At 50.0% G+C, this 23,077-nt stretch overlaps 1 protein-coding gene across 11 annotated transcripts in view; it reads right to left on the bottom strand.

The window, feature by feature from the left end:
* Positions 1-1,343: 1,343 nt before the first annotated feature.
* The window catches only part of DTNB (dystrobrevin beta), a 109,342-nt gene continuing 87,608 nt past the window's right edge, over positions 1,344-23,077 (bottom strand). For 2 of the 11 annotated variants that reach the window (XM_077291888.1, XM_077291884.1), the window contains 6 exons: positions 22,580-22,693; positions 22,195-22,291; positions 2,458-2,614; positions 2,249-2,338; positions 1,806-1,841; positions 1,352-1,735 (listed from right to left, as the gene is read on the bottom strand). In XM_077291888.1, coding sequence (XP_077148003.1) covers positions 1,837-1,841; positions 2,249-2,338; positions 2,458-2,614; positions 22,195-22,291; positions 22,580-22,693 — 463 coding nt within the window. In that variant the 3' untranslated portion in view covers positions 1,352-1,735; positions 1,806-1,836. Of the gene's footprint in view, positions 1,736-1,805; positions 1,842-1,896; positions 2,137-2,248; positions 2,339-2,457; positions 2,615-10,701; positions 10,723-22,194; positions 22,292-22,579; positions 22,694-23,077 lie in introns of those variants that run through there. The other 9 variants (XM_077291877.1, XM_077291883.1, XM_077291885.1 and 6 more) reach the window with 7 other exon arrangements.

The raw sequence follows: 23,077 nt of genomic DNA, 5'->3' as shown, positions 1-23,077 counted from the left end.
CACCCTTGGAGGAAGTTTTCAGTAGTCGTCCACTTCTAGGTGTCAGCTGTTCCATAACTTTCTTTTCCTTTCTTTATTCTACGTGACACTTGATTTTGAGAGCAGTTGAATTCCATGGTTCCCTCTTTTTGTCTTTTGTCTGACTTCACTCTCAGAATAATTACCTTCCTGACATCTGGTGATAAATCTGTCTTTGCCATGATTTAACCGAAAAATACAAAAACAAAAAAAAAAAAAAATTTTTAAGCCAAAATTCGACTACCCATGTCAAAATATGCTAAACATTTGGCCCAGCAAATGTTTAAAACTAAAACATAAAGGGATAAAACAATGTCAAACACAATTTTCACGCTTATAGCTGACAACCATTTGCTTTTGTTTTTCTAAAATCACCAGAAAAATGTAATCACAACAACCAGACAGAAGGAATCACACTTTAAAAAAAATGCAAAACTTTTGGCTGCTACTGTAGATTAAATAATCAAACAATGAGACTTAATCTCATCACCTCTTCCCATTTACCTGTGAATAATGGCTTGAAGAACAGTTGTGAACTATAAAAAGGGGATATGCCTCTGTAACAAAACATCCAGAGATCCAGTAAAACCACATCCAAGAACACGCTACAGGACAGCAGCCAGAACATCATGGCTCCATCACGAGGGACGTAGATTTGACATTCTACCTGATGCCAGCTTAGGGGACCCCGGCCCCGGCTGAAAGAATACAGATCTGCTCCATTGGCCATCACTGAACCATTGATACGTTTGAGGTAGTCAGGATTTGGACCCACCGGTCACCTGAGCCACATGGATACGTTTGGAAAAGCCAGGAATGAGACCCACAGGTCACCTGGATCCATGTAGATGTTCGGAAAAGCCAAGTTGTGACCTACCGGTCAACTGGCTTTGTACCTGAATGGACTGTCATCTTCCTACGCCTGCCGTTACCTCCTCTCTCTGTGCTTGCCACAGATGGGGTAGTCGGCCCTGGAATCTCTGAAGTAACAGCTGCCATTATCCTGGCGAGTCAGCGGAAGGGTAAGACACTAATGTGATCATGTTGGGTATTTGCTGGGACTGTTCTATGTGTTATCTGTCTGTTTTGTGGTTTAATAAAGTATTGCCACACTGTTTTACCGTCAGCCTGTGTTGTCTGAGTAGTATTATGCCCATGGTAAAAGGAGAGTGGGAGTTCCTTGGGATGAGTCCTGGTCCATGGGGTCTCGAGCCAGCGGACTAGCGCACCCGCTGACCCCCCCGTATCTTCACAACACGTGACTGGTTCCAATTGGTGACATCACATATACAATGCTGTGTGCCGGATGGATGATGAGAGATATGAGCCCAGAGACAGACAGACACATTTATTATCTGTAAACATTGGAACATGAGATGTACCGCCTCTGTGAGGAGCGATGTGCCGCCTCTGTGCGGAGGACGCACCACATGACAGGATCCTCCGCATGTGCTTGCTCCACACGTGGAACACGCGATGGCCGGGGTCAGTGTCCCGTGCTGGGGGAGCTGCAGCCGTGTGCAGTCACAGTGTCTCAGTCTCTTCACTCACGACCAGCAGACACACGCACACACGCTCTGCTGCCCGGTCCGGTGCACGCATGTTGTATGTACAGCCGAGCATGCAGCATCCGGGCTCCGCCGTCACGTCTCCGCTGGCTGTGAAAACGTGACTTTCTGTTTTCATAAAGTACATGGATATAGGGGGCGCTCTGTGCCTGCAACAGAGAGAGAGCTGCAGTTACTGCACCCTCAGGGGTGGGACCTCGCTGCGGGGGCGACACTTACTTCAATCACCTCGATCTTCTGTAATGGTCACTTATCCTGGAACCAAAGACACAGAATCAGAAGAGATAACATACAATGAGGCCTGCAGCACATGACAGGGGGCTGCTGAGGCCGACGGACGGGAGAGGGGGCCGCTGAACCCAACAGATGGGACAGGGGGCCGCTGAACCCCCAGACGGGAGAGGGGTTCACATGCCAGACATAGAAGAGAGCGCTTCACATGCATGAGGTGGGGTGGACCGTCATGTTATGGCCCCGTCATACAGACCCCCGTTACCTCTGTCCTTCCCATTCTCCATCTTCTCCTCTTCGTCATTAGCTCCATCTTCAGCTATAAGGGAGGGAGGCACTTATGTGTACAGTCATGGGCACTCGAAAACACCGGGGGTACACTACGGACACGTACACCAGGGGCCGCTCCCTCCGGGGACACGTCCACTCACCTGAGTGTAGCTCCTTCACCAGGGAAGACATTGTGTTTGTGATGGAATCAGCTGCCACCAGCAGATCGCTGCGCAGATTTCTCCTGGTACCTGAGAAGTGCAGGACACAAGTCTGCAGTGTGGCTACAGATCAATGGTGGTGGCCACGAGCGGCTGGCTGCCCATAGCCCCGTCTATTGGGCTACTTCCCATCATATATGGCCACTCACCATGTGTAAACGCTTCCTGTACATCTCCCAGCCCGGCTATGGAGTCCTGAGGTCCGTGAGTCGGGGTGGAGCTGGCTGACGTGGAGCGCACTGGCATAGGCATGGAGCGATTGGCAACATGACTTGGAGAAGAACGAGGAGAGCCGGACGCTTGTGCCTACAATACAGAAGAAGATGGGACATATGGATGCTACAATGTGGTGTGCAGAGAAGGAGCTACAGGGGGTAAGAAACCAATACTAGAGGAGCGAGTCCGCGAGACCTCCGGGACTATGCACGAGTGTCAGGAACATGAGATATTTGATTGTGTATTATCACGCACACCGAGCTCTGCTACAACCAAGAGCAGAGAACAGACGCTGTGAGCCATTCCAACCTCCACTTTTCTCACTGTGCTATGTGTGTAATTCAAAACCCTCCCTAGAGTTTATGGCTGTAGCTGCAGATACCAGTCTTTGTGAAAACCACTCATTCCCCCCTCCCATCTAATACAAGTTGGAACTGGTGTAAAGCCCGGAGTTTCTTTGTTCGATTAAAGTTATATATAGTGGCACCAATTTGGGCTACAGAGATAAGAATTATATATTCTGGATGTCCATCGGTAGATCTATCACCTACTGAAAGCGCTAGAAGCTAGACGCAACGAGTGCAAAGTGCGGATTTCTCGGTAAGCGGTTCCGGTAATTGCTCCGTGTTCACACTTAAAGGTACGCCCCTGACTTGGGGAACATCATGAGCATGGTGTCATACTTATGCGAGGTTCACACAGCACGTTATGCATAAGAATAGTCACCACAGCTGTAAGTAAAGAGGAGGTTTCAGCTTCTAAGTGATGTCACCACAGGGGGAGTGCCTGGGTTTTGGGCTAAGAATATCTTAGTGAGACAGCATTCCAGCAGCATCTTGTGTCCAGAGTCCAGCTGCTTTCTACATATGTGCTATGCATCTAGATGTTTTTATCCTCCTAAGCCACAGGCCAGCCAAGAGGATACCATGACATAACGATCTGTAAGTGTTCTATTGAATTTTAATTCCTTTTTTATTTGTAATCTGCAATGTATATATGAATTGTCTTCTTTATAATATCTTTTATACTTTGTAAACACTGCCTACCATTTTATGGAGTAAAATATATAATTTACTAGCTTGTCTCTCCCTGAACTGTCGCTTCCTCTGAAGTGAATTACGCTACTGATTCGGGTTGGCTCCGGTCCCGTTAATCCTTAGGAAATCGGAGCTGGTGGCAGCATACTTTGTTCTGTGCATTTGGGAATCTTGCAGCGTCTATATGGGGATCTTGACATCAAGTCTGCTATATAGGAAGAATTGGACTCCATTTGAATCGTTAAGCACTATGTCATTTCCCATGTGTTTGTATAATTTTTCCCTTGCTCCAATCGTATTGTTGGACATGAGTGGGTCAGGTAGCTTATACGCTGTATATGCACCGCGCACGGTTTTTTGTCTGTTTTTAGGTCCATAGCGCACATTACCTGCTCTTTTTCATCTTGCCAGAACATCTTCCCTTGTCCAAGATGTCTGCCGCGATAGCGCGCATGCGCGGTGGCCTCTCAGGCAGACCGCGCCCCCTAAGGCATCAGCAAACAGCGACGCCCAGACTTCTGACGTCACGGGAGGTTTTCTCCTCTCTGTGCGTCGCTGTGATGGCCGGAAGAGGCGCGAAGTCTGGCGTGGGGACCCTCCCGCATGCGCCGCATATATCGCCGGGCAATTAGTTATGCATTAGCTGGGACCTATATAACCTCGGTATTTTTCAGTATCCACACAGCCCCCCGAGGAAGCACATCACGCGAAACGCGCGTCGGGGCTTCTTGTTGGATACTGACTGCACGGGAACGCACATATGGGTAAGCCTAACAGATGGTAGGTTGCAATAGCGCCTTTCTAGTTACTTATGCACTTTACAGGTACCACTGTAGTATGTAGGGATATATATTAGGGTTGGGGGCAGATATGTATGAGCCAGTGGCTGTTACACTTTTAATGCAAATGCCTTTTTTTGTCCCCTCCCTGGCAATACCCAGTACTATGCCTTGCTATTTTTCAGCGATATATTGATATACAGTGTTAGGGCTGCTCACTGGCTATACCCTTACCAATTTATGTGTACGTTCTCATGCGGTTGGTTTTCCTTGTAGTCATTCACCTCATTCCCATCATCCTTTTATACAATGTATCTTTAAATTTTGTATGAGATTTGTCAAATAAATTATTTCACTTGTTTATTCAATAAGTGTCATTTATTTTCATGGGGCATCAGGCTCTTGGTAGTGGATAGGATTCTAATCATTTGGGGAGTTATGCCCCTTTGTTTCCCGTATTGGAGTGCAATGGGCATTCCATGTGCATGGGATTGTTATATTTACTATTATATCCGTAGACTCGGTTTTTGTACAATATTTGGGAATCTTTGTAGCGACAACGGCATTGATAATTATTGTTCCTGCCTATGTGGGAGTAGTTATATCACCCTCGCTGCAGTGTGCCCAATAGCCAGTACATAGCAGGCAGCCTTTCTGGCGACTAATTACCCTAGGTGCAGTACCTAATCTGATCTGAGGGTAAAGGGGGCGCCAGAGAGCTGCAAGTTCCAAACCGGAAGTGGGAAGTGGGATATAGATAAATCCCCTTCAGAAGAAACCAGGGGCAATCAAACAACCCCAGTTCGTGACAAATTGGTGTGAGTAGTGGGGACGATAAAGGTATCCTCCCCGGGATCCCTGACATATTGTTGGGATCCGTGACATATTGTTGACAGCACGGTGTGAACCCTGACAACGAGTAAGGAAGGACATGTCAGGACTAGGAGAGTGTGGAACTACAGGAACACCATGATATGATCTGCGCGATACAGACAGATGGCGGGAACAGCAAACAGATCTGTAATAATGACAGCACGAGCCGATAATAACAAACACACAGATGGAGAGGAAAATACGGGAAGGCTTCCCAGCAAACAGGCGGAGAAAATCCAAGAGCGAGACCGGAGGATGAGAATGGCATCTAAAGAAGGAAAGAAGGATGACCGGGGGTCCTCCAGTGTACGGTATGAGGAGGGAAGGAAGGATGACCGGGGGTCCTCCAGTGTACGGTATGAGGAGGGAAGGAAGGATGACCGGGGGTCCTCCAGTGTACGGTATGAGGAGGGAAGGAAGGATGACCGGGGAGTCCTCCACTGTACAGTATAAGGAGGGAAGGAAGGATGACCGGGGGTCCTCCACTGTACAGTATAAGGAGGGAAGGAAGGATGACCGGGGGTCCTCCACTGTACAGTATAAGGAGGGAAGGAAGGATGACCGGGGGTCCTCCACTGTACAGTATAAGGAGGGAAGGAAGGATGACCGGGGGATCCTCCACGGTACGGTATAAGGAAGGAAGGAAGGAAGGATGACCGGGGGATCCTCCACTGTACGGTATAAGGAAGGAATGATGACCGGGGGGGTTCTCCACTGTATGGTATAAGGAAGGAAGGATGACCGGGGAGTCCTCCACTGTACAGTATAAGGAGGGAAGGAAGGATGACCGGGGGATCCTCCACGGTACGGTATAAGGAGGGAAGGAAGGAAGGAAGGAAGGATGACCGGGGGATCCTCCACTGTACGGTATAAGGAAGGAATGATGACCGGGGGGGTTCTCCACTGTACGGTATAAGGAGGGAAGGAAGGATGACCGGGGGATCCTCCACGGTACGGTATAAGGAGGGAAGGAAGGAAGGAAGGATGACCGGGGGATCCTCCACTGTACGGTATAAGGAAGGAAGGATGACCGGGGAGTCCTCCACTGTACGGTATAAGGAGGGAAGGAAGGATGACCGGGGGATCCTCCACGGTACGGTATAAGGAGGGAAGGAAGGAAAGATGACCGGGGGATCCTCCACTGTACAGTATGAGGAGGGAAGGAAGGATGACCGGGGGGGTTCTCCACTGTACGGTATAAGGAAGGAAGGAAGGATGACCGGGGAGTCCTCCACTGTACAGTATAAGGAATGAAGGAAGGATGACCGGGGGATCCTCCACTGTACGGTATAAGGAAGGAAGGAAGGATGACCGGGGGATCCTCCACTGTACGGTATAAGGAAGGAAGGAAGGATGACCGGGGGTCCTCCACTGTACAGTATAAGGAGGGAAGGAAGGATGACCGGGGGTCCTCCACTGTACAGTATAAGGAGGGAAGGAAGGATGACCGGGGGATCCTCCACGGTACGGTATAAGGAGGGAAGGAAGGAAGGAAGGATGACCGGGGGATCCTCCACTGTACGGTATAAGGAAGGAATGATGACCGGGGGGGTTCTCCACTGTACGGTATAAGGAAGGAAGGAAGGAAGGATGACCGGGGAGTCCTCCACTGTACGGTATAAGGAGGGAAGGAAGGATGACCGGGGGATCCTCCACGGTACGGTATAAGGAGGGAAGGAAGGAAAGATGACCAGGGGATCCTCCACTGTACAGTATGAGGAGGGAAGGAAGGATGACCGGGGGGGTTCTCCACTGTACGGTATAAGGAAGGAAGGAAGGATGACCGGGGAGTCCTCCACTGTACAGTATAAGGAGGGAAGGAAGGATGACCGGGGGATCCTCCACTGTACGGTATAAGGAAGGAAGGAAGGATGACCGGGGGATCCTCCACTGTACAGTATAAGGAGGGAAGGAAGGATGACCGGGGGTCCTCCACTGTACAGTATAAGGAGGGAAGGAAGGATGACCGGGGAGTCCTCCACTGTACAGTATAAGGAGGGAAGGAAGGATGACCGGGGGATCCTCCACTGTACGGTATAAGGAAGGAAGGAAGGATGACCGGGGGTCCTCCACTGTACAGTATAAGGAGGGAAGGAAGGATGACCGGGGGTCCTCCACTGTACAGTATAAGGAGGGAAGGAAGGATGACCGGGGGATCCTCCACGGTACGGTATAAGGAGGGAAGGAAGGAAGGATGACCGGGGGATCCTCCACTGTACGGTATAAGGAAGGAATGATGACCGGGGGGGTTCTCCACTGTACGGTATAAGGAAGGAAGGAAGGAAGGATGACCGGGGAGTCCTCCACTGTACGGTATAAGGAGGGAAGGAAGGATGACCGGGGGATCCTCCACGGTACGGTATAAGGAGGGAAGGAAGGAAGGATGACCGGGGAGTCCTCCACTGTACGGTATAAGGAGGGAAGGAAGGATGACCGGGGGGGTTCTCCACTGTACGGTATAAGGAAGGAAGGAAGGATGACCGGGGAGTCCTCCACTGTACAGTATAAGGAGGGAAGGAAGGATGACCGGGGGATCCTCCACTGTACGGTATAAGGAAGGAAGGAAGGATGACCGGGGGATCCTCCACTGTACGGTATAAGGAAGGATGACCGGGGGTCCTCCACTGTACAGTATAAGGAGGGAAGGAAGGATGACCGGGGGTCCTCCACTGTACAGTATAAGGAGGGAAGGAAGGATGACCAGGGAGTCCTCCACTGTACAGTATAAGGAGGGAAGGAAGGATGACCGGGGGATCCTCCACTGTACGGTATAAGGAAGGAAGGAAGGATGACCGGGGGATCCTCCACTGTACGGTATAAGGAAGGAAGGAAGGATGACCGGGGGATCCTCCACTGTACGGTATAAGGAAGGAAGGAAGGAAGGATGACCGGGGGTCCTCCACTGTACAGTATAAGGAGGGAAGGAAGGATGACCGGGGGTCCTCCACTGTACAGTATAAGGAGGGAAGGAAGGATGACCGGGGAGTCCTCCACTGTACAGTATAAGGAGGGAAGGAAGGATGACCGGGGGATCCCCCACTGTACGGTATAAGGAAGGAAGGAAGGAAGGATGACCGGGGGTCCTCCACTGTACAGTATAAGGAGGGAAGGAAGGATGACCGGGGAGTCCTCCACTGTACAGTATAAGGAGGGAAGGAAGGATGACCGGGGGATTATCCACTATACGGTATAAGGAGGGAAGGAAGGATGACCGGGGGTCCTCCACTGTACAGTATAAGGAGGGAAGGAAGGATGACCGGGGGATTATCCACTATACGGTATAAGGAGGGAAGGAAGGATGACCGGGGGTCCTCCACTGTACAGTATAAGGAGGGAAGGAAGGATGACCGGGGGATTATCCACTATACGGTATAAGGAGGGAAGGAAGGATGACCGGGGGATCCTCCACTATACGGTATAAGGAGGGAAGGAAGGATGACTGGGGAGGGTCCTCCACTGTACGGTTATAAGGATGATCGATGAGTCCTCCTCTCTATGGTATGAACACCGGGGAGTCCTCCTCTCTATAGTATAATGATGACCGGGCAAGTCCTCCTCTCTATCGTATGATAATGACTTGGGAGTCCCCCTCTCTATGGTATGATGATGACCGGGCAGTCCCTCCTCTCTATGGTATGAGGAGGACAGGGAAGTCCTCTCTACGGTATAAGGATACCCGGAGAGTCCTCCTCTCTATGGTATAATGATGACCGGGCAGTCCCTCCTCTCTATGGTATGATGACCGGGCAGTCCTCCTCTCTATGGTATGATGACCACCGGGGAGTCCTCCTCTCTATAGTATGATGATGATCGGGCAGTCCCTCCTCTCTATGGTATGATGACCGGGCAGTCCTCCTCTCTAGAGTATGATGATGACCGGGCAGTCGTCCTCTCTATGGTATGAGGATGATCAATGAATCCTCCTCTCTATGGTATAATGATGACCGGGGAGTCCTCCTCTCTATGGTATGACGATGATCAGGGAGTCCTCCTCTCTATGGTATGATGATGATCGGGCAGTCCCTCCTCTCTATGGTATGATGATGACCGGGCCGTCCTCCTCTCTATGGTATGAGGATGATCGATGAATCTTCCTCTCTATGGTATAATGATGACCGGGCAGATCCTCCTCTCTATGGTATAATGATGACCAGGCAGTCCTCCTCTCTATAGTATGATGATGATCGGGGAGTCCTCCTCTCTATGGTATGATGATGACCGGGCAGTCCTTCTCTCTATGGTATGAGGATGATCGATGAATCTTCCCTTCCTCTCTCTGGCATCTCACATAACATTGCGGCTGTAGTCGTCTGCTCCTCTTTATTACTGCCGCCTCCACAATGGAGGTTTCCTCCTGTAACTGTGCAGCACTACAGGATGAGATCACATGTGAGGAGCGCCACCTGGTGGCACTGTGAAGACCTGCAGATGACGGATGTTTTACGGTATTTTTCTTTCTGCAGATCACCAGCCGGACCTCCACCTTCACCTCCACACTTGCAGCTGTTGGTGGCCCGTCCTGCCAGATGTCCCCGGTGCCACGTGGCGCTCTCACGCTCCGCGCCGCAGCTCCCGGAGCCTCCTCTTCTCTTAGGTGTTTCTTATATTGATGGATAAAATCTGAAAAGGGCCCTAAAGTCTGTTCTCCAATCATGGGAGTGGAGCCAGCAGTGTAAAGCATGGAGGTTATGCTCCTTTGTCATTGGGGGGCAGGACGGAGGCGCTCCTATATATGACCCTCGATATATTCACTGCCTTAGACAATTCCTATAATCCGGCACCCAGTGCTCTGGAAATCCCCCGCTAGTCTCTCTTGGAGACCCCCCACATTTAGCCCCTGGGGAGATCAAGCAGGACATTGTGCAGCATTTTTACAATTCTGCGGATGCAGCCTGCAGTGTAAAGTATGGAGGTTTTCTTTATGGTTGCTGTGGCCATGTCCTGGATCATGGATCCGTATAAGAATGGGAGAGACCATTTTCATGGAGACAGACCATAGCCAAGAGCACTGGAGAGGAAACCTCCATGCTTTACACTGCAGGCTGCACTGACGTGAAAATGGTGCAAAATCCAGAGTGCTGAGAAGTAGGGACGCAAGGTAAAGCCCCGAGACTGCACCCACAAATATGGCAGGGGAAGGTAAGCACAGCCCCTCGCCAGCCGAGCAGCCCCCCGCCAGCCGAGCAGCCCCCCGCCAGCCGAGCAGCCCCCCGCCAGCCGAGCCCCTCATTAGCAGCGCCATATTATAGGAGAATAGGAGAAAGGCTCTAGTCACATCCAGAGCTGCATTCATACGTCTGCTGTAACCCTGTAATGTACAGCACGCTTCTGGCTGCAGCTCCCACAATGCACCACAACGGAGGAGGCTTTGGATGTGACCGGAGTAGGATATAAAGCGTACTGGGCTGCGGAGCATGCGGGGTGTCAGTGCAGTCACATGCAGAGCACAGCCGGCGGCAGCACTGGCGCGGGGTATGCGGTCACTTACTGCCTGCTTCTGCTCCTCCTCCTGCGGCGACAAAGAACAAACACAATCAGTGTCACAGAGGCGAAACCAGATCACGTCACCGCCTGCGGGGTACAACAACGGGGGGCAGGTCACAGGAGAATGAGGGGATCTGGTGTGGAGAAGATCACAGGACATGAGAATAAGGGGATCTGGTGTTCAGCGGATAACAGGACAGGAGAATAAGGGGATCTGGTCTGGAGCAGGTCACAGGATAGGAGAATAAGTGGAACTGGTGTGGAGCGGATCACAGGACAGGAGAATAAGGAGATCTGGGGTGGAGCGGATCACAGGACAGGAGAATAAGGAGATCTGGGGTGGAGCAGGTCACAGGACAGGAGAATAAGGGGATCTGGTGTGGAGCAGGTCACAGGACAGGAGAATAAGAGGATCTGGTGTTGAGCGGATAACAGGACAGGAGAATAAGGGGATCTGGTGTGGAGCAGGTCACAGGACAGGATAATAAGGGGATCTGGTGAGGAGCGAATCACAGGACAGGAGAATAAGGGGATCTGGTGTGGAGCGGATCACAGGACAGGAGAATAAGAGGATCTGGTGTGGAGAAGATCACAGGACATGAGAAAAAGGAGATCTGGGGTGGAGCGGATCACAGGACAGGAGAATAAGGAGATCTTACATAGTTATTAAGGTTGAAGGAAGACTGTAAGTCCATCTAGATCTGGTGAGGAGCGAATCACAGGACAGGAGAATAAGGGGATGTGGTGAGGAGCACGTCACAGGACAGGAGAATAAGGGGATCTGGTGTGGAGCGGATCACAGGACAGGAGAATAAGGAGATCTGGTGTGGAGCAGGTCACAGGACAGGAGAATAAGGGGATCTGGTGTGGAGCAGATCACAGGACAGGAGAATAAGGGGATCTGGTGTGGAGAAGATCACAGGACATGAAAATAAGGAGATCTGGTGAGGAGCGGATCACAGGACAGGAGAATAAGAGGATCTGGTGTGGAGAAGATCACACAACCTCATAATGATGGGATCGAATGTGGAGCAGACCACAGGACAGGAGAATAAGGAGATCTGGTGAGGAGCGAATCACAGGAGAGGAGAATAAGGAGATCTGGTGTGGAGCAGGTCACAGGACAGGAGAATAAGGGGATCTGATGTGGAGCAGGTCAAAGGACAGGAGAATAACAGGATCTGGTGTGGAGCGGATCACAGGACAGGAGAATAAGGGGATCTGGTGTGGAGCGGATCACAGGACAGGAGAAAAAGGGGATCTGGTGTGGAGAAGATCACAGGACATGAAAATAAGGGGATCTGGGGTGGAGCGAATCACGGGACAGGAGAATAAGGGGATCTGGGGTGGAGAAAATCACAGGACAGGAGAATACGGGGTTCTGGTGTGGAGCAGGTCACAGGACAGGAGAATACGGGGATCTGGTGTGGAGCAGGTCACAGGACAGGAGAATACGGGGATCTGGTGTGGAGAAGATCATGCAACCTCATAATGATGGGATCGAATGTGGAGCATATCACAAGACAATTAGGAGATCTGGTGTGGAGCGGATCACAGGGCAGGAGAATAAGAGGATCTGGTGTGGAGCAGGTCACTGGACAGGAGAATAAGGGGATCTGGTGTGGAGCAGGTCACAGGACAGGAGAATAAGGGTATCTGGTGTGAAGCGGATCACAGGACAGAAGAATAAAGGGATCTGATATGGAGCAGGTCACAGGACAGAAGAATATGGGGATCTGGTGTGGAGCGGATAACAGGACAGGAGAATATGGGGATCTGGTGTGGAGCGGATAACAGGACAGGAGAATAAGGGGATCTGGTGTGGAGTGGATCACAGGACAGGAGAATAAGGGGATCTGGTGTGGAGTGGATCACAGGACAGGAGAAGAAGGGGATCTGGTGTGGATCAGATCACATGACAGGAGAATAAGGAGATATGGAGTGGAGCAGATCACAGGACAGGAGAATTAGGGGATCTCGTGAGGAGCAGATCATAAGACAGGAGAATAAGATCTGGTGTGGAGGAGCAGACCGCACGATGCAGGATGTACATAACGAGAGGAGGAGCAGATCGTACGATGCAGGATGTACATAACGAGAGGAGGAGCAGATCGTACGATGCAGGATGTACATAACGAGAGGAGGAGCAGATCGTACGATGCAGGATGTACATAACGAGAGGAGGAACAGATCGCACGATGCGGGATGTACATAATGAGAGGAGGAGCAGATCGTACGATGCAGGATGTACATAACGAGAGGAGGAGCAGATCGTACGATGCAGGATGTACATAACGAGAGGAGGAGCAGATCGTACGATTCAGGATGTACATAACGAGAGGGGGAGGGAGGAGCAGATCGCACGATGCAGGATGTACATAACGAGAGGAGGAGCAGATCGTACGATGCAGGATGTACATAATGAGAGGAGGAGCAGATCGCACGATGCAGGATGTACATAACGAGAGGAGGAGCAGATCGCACGATGCAGGATGTACATAACAAGAGGAGGAGGAGCAGATCGTACGATGCAGGATGTACATAACGAGAGGAGGAGCAGATCGTACGATGCAGGATGTACATAACGAGAGGAGGAGCAGATCGTACAATGCAGGATGCACATAACGAGAGGAGGAGTAGATCGTACGATGCAGGATGTACATAACGAGAGGAGGAGTAGATCGTACGATGCAGAATGTACATAACGAGAGGAGGAGGAGCAGATCGTACGATGCAGGATGTACATAACGAGAGGAGGAGGAGCAGATTGTACGATGCGGGATGTACATAACGAGAGGAGGAGCAGATCGTACGATTCAGGATGTACATAACGAGAGGGGGAGGGAGGAGCAGATCGCACGATGCAGGATGTACATAACGAGAGGAGGAGCAGATCGCACGATGCAGGATGTACATAACAAGAGGAGGAGGAGCAGATCGTACGATGCAGGATGTACATAACGAGAGGAGGAGCAGATCATACGATGCAGGATGTACATAACGAGAGGGGGAGGGAGGAGCAGATCGCACGATGCAGGATGTACATAACGAGAGGAGGAGCAGATCGTACGATGCAGGATGTACATAACGAGAGGAGGAGCAGATCGTACGATGCAGGATGTACATAACGAGAGGAGGAGCAGATCGTACGATGCAGGATGCACATAACGAGAGGAGGAGTAGATCGTACGATGCAAGATGTACATAACGAGAGGAGGAGCAGATCGTACGATGCAGGATGTACATAACGAGAGGAGGAGTAGATCGTACGATGCAGGATGTACATAACGAGAGGAGGAGGAGCAGATCGTACGATGCAGGATGTACATAACGAGAGGAGGAGCATATCGTACGATGCAGAATGTACATAACGAGAGGAGGAGCAGCAGATCTCACGATGCAGGATGTACATAACGAGAGGAGGAGGGAGGAGCAGATCGCACGTGGCAGGATGTACATAACGAGAGAAGGAGCAGATCGTACGATGCAGGATGTACATGAGAGGAGGAGCAGATCGTACGATGCAGGATGTACATGAGAGGAGGAGGAGCAGATCGCACGATAAGGGATGTACGTAACGAGAGGAGGAGGAGCAGATCGCACGATGAGGGATGTACATAACGAGAGGAGAAGGAGAAGATCGCACGATGAGAGATGTACATAACGAGAGGAGGAGGAGCAGATCTCACAATGCAGGATGTACATAACAAGAGGAGGAGGAGCAGATCGCACGATGCGGGATGTACTGTTATGATCCGGTGACCTTGGAGCCGCATGAAACTTTCTCTGGAGTCAGTGGAACCTGTACTGACCGCAAATCCTGAACTAACACCGCAACTAGAAGTAGCCGTGGGGTGTGCCTAACAAACCCTAGACACCTCGACACAGCCGGAGGACTAAATACCCCTATAGATGGAAATAGGAATACTACCTTGCCTCAGAGCAGAACCCCAAAGGATAGGCAGCCCCCCACGAATAATGACTGTGAGTAGGAGAAGAAAAAGACACACGCAGGTAGAAAACAGGATTTAGCAAAAGAGGCCACTCTAGCTAAATAGGAAAGGATAGGACAGAATACTAGGCGGTCAGTAATAAAACCCTTCCAAAAATATCCACCGCAGATAATACAAAAAATTCCACAATCTAACTAAAGACGTGGAATGAATATCTGCAACCCCAGAGAATCCAACTAGACTGAGAAAATACTGACACAATCTAAGCTGGACAAGAAAACACAAAAGAATAGCACTGAATTATGAAGCACACAGCATGTGTGCCACAGAAAAAAAACCAGACACTTATCTTTGCTGATTTGGCAAAAAGGAAGGAGGAACCAGGCAGAGGTCCAACACCTCCCAACAACAATTGACAACTGGCAAGGACTAATGAATCCTGCACACCTAAATACCCCAGTCAGAACTGCAATCAGCAGACACACCTGACCAGGACTGCAACCCAGGGACAACTGCATTACCACCTGCTACCACCGGAGGGAACCCAAAAGCAGAATTCACAACAGTACCCCCCCTTGAGGAGGGGTCACCGAACCCTCACCAGCGCCCCCAGACAGATCGGGACGAGCCAGATGAAAGGCACAGACCAAATCAGCAGCATGGACATCAGAAGCAAAAACCCAAGAATTATCCTCCTGGCCATAACCCTTCCATTTGACAAGGTACTGAAGCCTCCGCCTCGAAAAATGAGAATCCAAAATCTTCTCAACCACATACTCCAACTCCCCATCAACCAACACAGGGGCCGGAGGATCAACAGAGGGAACAACGGGCACCACATATTTCCGCAATAAAGATCTATGGAAGACATTATGGATAGCAAAAGAGACCGGAAGCGCCAATCGAAAAGACACCGGATTAATAATCCCAGAAATCCTATAAGGACCAATAAACCGAGGCTTAAACTTAGGGGAAGAAACCTTCATAGGAACATGACGGGAAGACAACCAAACTAGATCCCCAACCCGAAGCCGGGAACCAACACACCGACGACGGTTAGCAAAACATTGAGCCTCCTCCTGAGACAACACCAAATTGTCCACCACATGAGCCCAAATCTGCTGCAACCTGTCAACCACAGAATCCACACCAGGACAATCAGAAGGCTCAACCTGCCCAGAAGAAAAACGAGGATGAAAAACAAAATTACAAAAAAAAGGCGAAACCAAAGTAGCCGAACTAGCCCGATTATTAAGGGCAAACTCGGCCAATGGCAAAAAGGCCACCCAATCATCCTGATCAGCAGACACAAAGCATCTCAAATAAGTCTCCAAAGTCTGATTAGTTCGCTCGGTCTGGCCATTTGTCTGAGGATGAAATGCAGAAGAAAAAGACAAATCAATGCCCAGCCTAGCACAAAAGGCCCGCCAAAACCTAGAAACAAACTGGGAACCTCTGTCGGACACAATATTCTCCAGAATACCGTGCAAACGAACCACATGCTGAAAAAACAACGGAACCAACTCTGAAGAGGAAGGCAATTTAGGCAAAGGCACCAAATGAACCATCTTAGAAAACCGGTCACAAACAACCCAGATAACCGACATCCTCTGGAAAACCGGAAGATCAGAAATAAAATCCATAGAAATATGCGTCCAGGGCCTCTCAGGGACCGGCAATGGCAAAAGTAACCCACTAGCACGGGAACAACAAGGCTTGGCCCGCGCACAAGTCCCACAGGACTGCACAAAAGAACGCACATCACGTGACAAAGAAGGCCACCAAAAGGACCTACCAACCAAATCTCTGGTACCAAAAATACCAGGATGACCAGCCAACACAGAACAGTGAACCTCAGAAATCACTCTACTAGTCCATCTGTCAGGAACAAACAATTTCCCCACAGGACAGCGGTCAGGTCTATCAGCCTGAAATTCCTGAAGAACCCGCCATAAATCAGGGGAAATGGCAGAAAGGACCACCCCTTCTTTCAGAATGCCGACCGGTTCAAGGACCTCAGGAGAATCAGGCAAAAAACTCCTAGAAAGGGCATCAGCCTTAATATTCTTAGAACCCGGAAGATATGAAACCACAAAATCAAAACGGGAAAAAAACAAGGACCATCGAGCCTGTCTAGGACTCAGCCGTTTAGCAGACTCGAGGTAAATCAGATTCTTATGATCGGTCAGGACCACAATACGGTGCTTAGCTCCCTCAAGCCAATGTCGCCACTCCTCAAACGCCCACTTCATAGCCAACAACTCCCGATTGCCGACATCATAATTGCGTTCAGCAGGCGAAAACTTGCGGGAGAAGAAGGCACACGGTTTCATCAAGGAACCAACAGAATCCCTCTGAGACAAAACGGCCCCTGCCCCAATCTCAGAAGCGTCAATCTCAACCTGAAACGGAAGAGAAACATCCGGTTGGCGCAACACCGGAGCAGAAGTAAATCGGCGTTTAAGCTCCTGAAAGGCAGAGACAGCCGCAGAGGACCAATTCGCCACATCAGCGCCTTTCTTCGTCAAACCGGTCAAGGGTTTAACCACGCTGGAGAAGTTAGCAATGAAACGGCGATAAAAATTTGCAAAACCCAAAAATTTCTGAAGGCTCTTCACGGATGTGGGTTGAATCCAATCATGAATGGCCTGAACCTTAACTGGATCCATCTCCATAGATGAGGGAGAAAAAATAAAGCCCAAAAAAGAAACCTTCTGCACCCCAAAGAGGCACTTAGACCCCTTCACAAACAAAGCATTGTCACGAAGGATCTGAAATACCATCCTGACCTGTTCCACATGAGACTCCCAATCATCGGAAAAAATCAAAATATCGTCCAAATATACAATCAAGAATTTATCAATATAAGTCTGGAAGATATCATGCATGAAGGATTGAAAAACAGATGGAGCATTAGTGAGCCCGAATGGCATCACAAGGTATTCAAAATGGCCTTCAGGCGTATTAAACGCAGTTTTCCATTCATCACCCTGCTTAATACGAACAAGATTATATGCCCCCCGAAGGTCAATCTTCGTAAACCAACTAGCCCCCTTAATACTAGCAAACAAATAGGAAAGCAAAGGTAAAGGGTATTGAAACTTGACCGTGATCTTATTCAAGAGGCGATAATCAATACAAGGTCTCAAGGAGCCATCCTTCTTAGCAACAAAAAAAAACCTGCTCCCAAAGGTGAAGGAGATGGCCGAATATGCCCTTTCTCCAAAGACTCCTTAACATAACTCCGCATGGCGGTATGTTCAGGCACAGACAGGTTGAAAAGTCAGCCCTTAGGAAACTTACTGCCTGGAATCAAGTCAATCGCACAATCACAGTCCCTGTGCGGTGGAAGGGAACTGGACTTGGGCTCATCGAATACATCCTGAAAGTCAGACAAAAACTCTGGAATTTCAGAAGAGGAAGAAGAGGAGATTGAAATCAAAGGAACATCATTATGAACCCCCTGACAACCCCAACTAGTCACAGACATAGACTTCCAATCCAACACAGGATTATGTACCTGCAACCACGGAAAACCCAGCACGATAACATCATGCAAATTATGCAACACCAGAAATCGACAATCTTCCTGATGGGCTGGCGCCATGTGCATGGTCACCTGTGTCCAAAACTGGGGCTTATTTTTAGCCAAAGGTGTAGCATCAATCCCCCTTAAAGGAATAGGGTTCTGCAAAGGCTGCAAGGGAAAACCACAACGCCTGGCAAACTCAAAATCCATTAAGTTCAAGGCGGCGCCTGAATCCACAAACGCCATGACAGAAAATGATGACAATGAGCAGATCAAGGACACCGATAACAGAAATTTAGGTTGTACAGTACTGATGGTAGCGATCCTCTTTGTCCGCTTAGGGCAGACTGAAATGACATGAGAAGCGTCGCCACAATAATAACACAACCTATTCTGACGTCTGAATCCTTGTCGTTCCGTTCTAGACAAAATCCTATCACACTGCATTGGCTCAGGACTTTGCTCTAAGGACGACGCCACAGCGCGCACAGTTCGACGCTCCTGCAAGCGCCGATCAATCTGAATGGCCAGAGACATAGAATCACTCAGACCGGAAGGCGTGGGAAACCCCACCATAACATCTTTAACGGATTCAGAAAGACCCTTTCTGAAAATTGCCGCCAAAGCATCATCATTCCATTTAGTCAACAGACCATTTTCTAAATTTCTGACAATACAATTCTGCCGCCTCTTGACCCTGAGAAAGGGTCAACAAGGTCTTCTCCGCTTGATCCACAGAATTCGGTTCATCATATAATAATCCTAAAGCATGAAAAAAGGAATCTACATTAAGTAAAGCAGGATTCCCAGATTCCAGGGAAAATGCCCAATTCTGTGGATCGCCACGCAGCAGGGAGATGACAATTTTAACCTGCTGAATGGAATCACCGGAGGATCGCGGTCTCAGAGCAAAAAACAGTTTACAATTATTTTTAAAACTCAAAAATTTGGACCTGTCACCAAAAAACAAATCAGGAGTAGGAATCTTTGGCTCTAAAACAGGAGTCTGAACAATATAATCAGAAATACCCTGTACCCTAGCAGCAAGCTGGTCTACCCGAGAAGCTAATTCCTGAACATCCATGCTGGCACAAGACTCCTCAGCCACCCATAGATAAAGAGGGAAGAAAAGACAAAGCAAACTGCAAAAAAAAAAATGGCTCAACACCTTTCTTCCCTTCTTCTGAGATGCATTTAACTCATTCTTGGCCAGTTGTACTGTTATGATCCGGTGACCTTGGAGCCGCATGAAACTTTCTCTGGAGTCGGTGGAACCTGTACTGACCGCAAATCCTGAACTAACACCGCAACTAGAAGTAGCCGTGGGGTGTGCCTAACAAACCCTAGACACCTCGACACAGCCGGAGGACTAAATACCCCTATAGATGGAAATAGGAATACTACCTTGCCTCAGAGCAGAACCCCAAAGGATAGGCAGCCCCCCACGAATAATGACTGTGAGTAGGAGAAGAAAAGACACACGCAGGTAGAAAACAGGATTTAGCAAAAGAGGCCACTCTAGCTAAATAGGAAAGGATAGGACAGAATACTAGGCGGTCAGTAATAAAACCCTTCCAAAAATATCCACCGCAGATAATACAAAAAATTCCACAATCTAACTAAAGACGTGGAATGAATATCTGCAACCCCAGAGAATCCAACTAGACTGAGAAAATACTGACACAATCTAAGCTGGACAAGAAAACACAAAAGAATAGCACTGAATTATGAAGCACACAGCATGTGTGCCACAGAAAAAAAACCAGACACTTATCTTTGCTGATTTGGCAAAAATGAAGGAGGAACCAGGCAGAGGTCCAACACCTCCCAACAACAATTGACAACTGGCAAGGACTAATGAATCCTGCACACCTAAATACCCCAGTCAGAACTGCAATCAGCAGACACACCTGACCAGGACTGAAACCCAGGGACAACTGCATTACCACCTGCTACCACCGGAGGGAACCCAAAAGCAGAATTCACAACAATGTACATAACGAGAGGAGGAGGAGCAGATCGCACGATGCGGGATGTACATAACGAGAGGAGGAGCAGATCGTACGATGAGGGATGTACATAACGAGAGGAGGAGGAGCAGATCTCACGATGCAGGATGTATATAACGAGAGGAGGAGGAGCAGATCGCACTATGCAGGATGTACATAACGAGAGGAGGAGCAGATCGCACTATGCGGGATGTACATAACGAGAGGAGGAGGAGCAGATCGTATGATGCAGAATGTACATAACAAGAGGAGGAGCAGATCGTACGATGCAGGATGTACATAACGAGAGGAGGAGGAGCAGATCGTACGATGCAGGATGTACATAACGAGAGGAGGAGCAGATCGTACGATGCAGGATGCACATAACAAGAGGAGGAGCAGATCGTACGATGCAGGATGTACATAACGAGAGGAGGAGCAGATCGTACGATGCAGGATGTACATAACGAGAGGAGGAGCAGATCGTACGATGCGGGATGCACATAACAAGAGGAGGAGCAGATCGTACGATGCAGGATGTACAAAACGAGAGGAGGAGCAGATCGTACGATGCAGGATGTACATAACGAGAGGAGGAGCAGATCGTACGATGCAGGATGTACATAACGAGAGGAGGAGCAGATCGTACGATGCAGGATGTACATAACGAGAGGAGGAGCAGATCGTACGATGCAGGATGTACATAACGAGAGGAGGAGCAGATCGTACGATGCAGGATGTACATAACGAGAGGAGGAGGAGCAGATCGTACGATGCAGGATGTACATAACGAGAGGAGGAGCAGATCGTACGATGCAGGATGCACATAACAAGAGGAGGAGCAGATCGTACGATGCAGGATGTACATAACGAGAGGAGGAGCAGATCGTACGATGCAGGATGTACATAACGAGAGGAGGAGCAGATCGTACGATGCAGGATGTACATAACGAGAGGAGGAGCAGATCGTACGATGCAGGATGTACATAACGAGAGGAGGAGCAGATCGTACGATGCAGGATGTACATAACGAGAGGAGGAGCAGATCGTACGATGCAGGATGTACATAACGAGAGGAGGAGCAGATCGTACGATGCAGGATGCACATAACAAGAGGAGGAGCAGATCGTACGATGCAGGATGTACATAACGAGAGGAGGAGCAGATCGTACGATGCAGGATGTACATAACGAGAGGAGGAGCAGATCGCATGATGCGGGATGTACATAACGAGAGGAGGAGGAGCAGATCTCACGATGTGGGATGTACATTACGAGAGGAGGAGCAGATCGCACGATGCAGGATGTACATAACAGGTACAATCAGGGAATCTATTGTGGAATCACTGGATCTAGTTTGAATGCAGTGTACAATATATGATCTATGTACTGCTATACACAGGATCATACAGACAATCTGCCGGCACCAGGGGGCAGTGTGTGACCGAAGTGTATAGAGAGGTAGAGCCATATACCAGGGGACGCCGTGACGTATCCGGGATCAGAGGTGGAAGCACCATATCATACCTGATGTGAGACCCCCGGGGCAGTGGATCCAGCGCACACTACAGAGGGTACATAACCCAGCCGCGCCTGCACTGTCTCATATCCAGTGGGAGCAGATATGATGTGTATCCACCTCAGGGACCCCATTGATGCCCCCATTATATACGAGATACAGGATAAATCTGCTGCAGGACATTTATATACATGTAATCTGGACCATGATGCACTGCAGTCGGGGGCTGTGGTGGCCGTAGGTTATCATTTTGCAGATGTAGAACATAGTTTGAGCCAAGATACATCATCGGTACGAGTCCTCAGCCCCCGCTGGCCAGACCGGAGGTCTCCCAGTGCTGCCTGCGGTCCGTCCCCATCACTGCATGCCATGGATTCCCTCATTTATCAGGATCGGTCCTAGTGGGCGTTGCCCTCATCCTAAACACCGGCTGACTCCGCCCCCGCGCTGTCATGTAATCACAGCCGACTGTCATGTGACGTGATATTCGGGATGCGGAGGGTCCTTACCTTCAGCAGCTTCATCAGCCCCTCCAGCTGCACCATGAGCTCCCGCCGGCTTTCCTGCAGAGCGGACATTCTCTGCTCCAGCTCATCCTTCCTCTGCCTGCGGACAGGACGGACACGTTAGTGCTGGAGGCTGACCCTGCTGAGGTTGGGACATGGCAGGAGTTAATAGATCATCGGGCCACAGATATCAGCCTCCGAGATCATATGCTCAGATATATGTGGTGGCAGATAAATGGTTAATAGCTTTCTATCTATAAGAGGCTAATAGACAAATAATGGGTTAATGCAAGTCCCTCCCACTGAAAATGGGCGTGGCTACAAATACAATGGCACGGTAGTTGCGGGGGTCACAAACGGCAGGTGACAGTGCCCCTCTCCCACTCACCGGAGCAGCCTCAGCTCGGCCAGCAGGGTGGGGTTCTGCTGCGCTTTCTCGGGGGTGGGCTGTGACGCCTGCTCGTGCTCCAGGCGCAGCCGCTGAATCTCCTGCAGGATCTCCCTGTAATGAGAGACGTCCATTACTCAGCAAAGCCGCCACCCTCGCGGAGCGTCGTCCACACGCAGATTGTACGGTCACATAATCCTCCTCCTGCTCCCTCCACGGGGCAACTTCGTAGTTTCCCACTGTCGGGCTGCTTCTGCCTGGTCCCTTCTTGGGGTCACCTCTGCCTGCAGACTGCTCCCTAACAGAGGCTGCTCCTAGTCCCCGCCTGCAGTCTGCTCCCTCCCTGGGGCCACCTCCGCCTGCAGTCTGCTCCCTCCCTGGGGCCACCTCCACCTGCAGTCTGCTCCCTCCCTGGGGCCACCTCCGCCTGCAGTCTGCTCCCTCCCTGGGGCCACCTCCACCTGCAGTCTGCTCCCTCCCTGGGGCCACCTCCGCCTG

Source organism: Ranitomeya variabilis, chromosome 2, assembly GCF_051348905.1.
Source record: "Ranitomeya variabilis isolate aRanVar5 chromosome 2, aRanVar5.hap1, whole genome shotgun sequence".
Classification (NCBI taxonomy): Eukaryota; Metazoa; Chordata; class Amphibia; order Anura; family Dendrobatidae; genus Ranitomeya; species Ranitomeya variabilis.
Note: the sequence above shows the minus strand (reverse complement) of the source record. Positions and strands in the feature narration are given on the sequence as shown.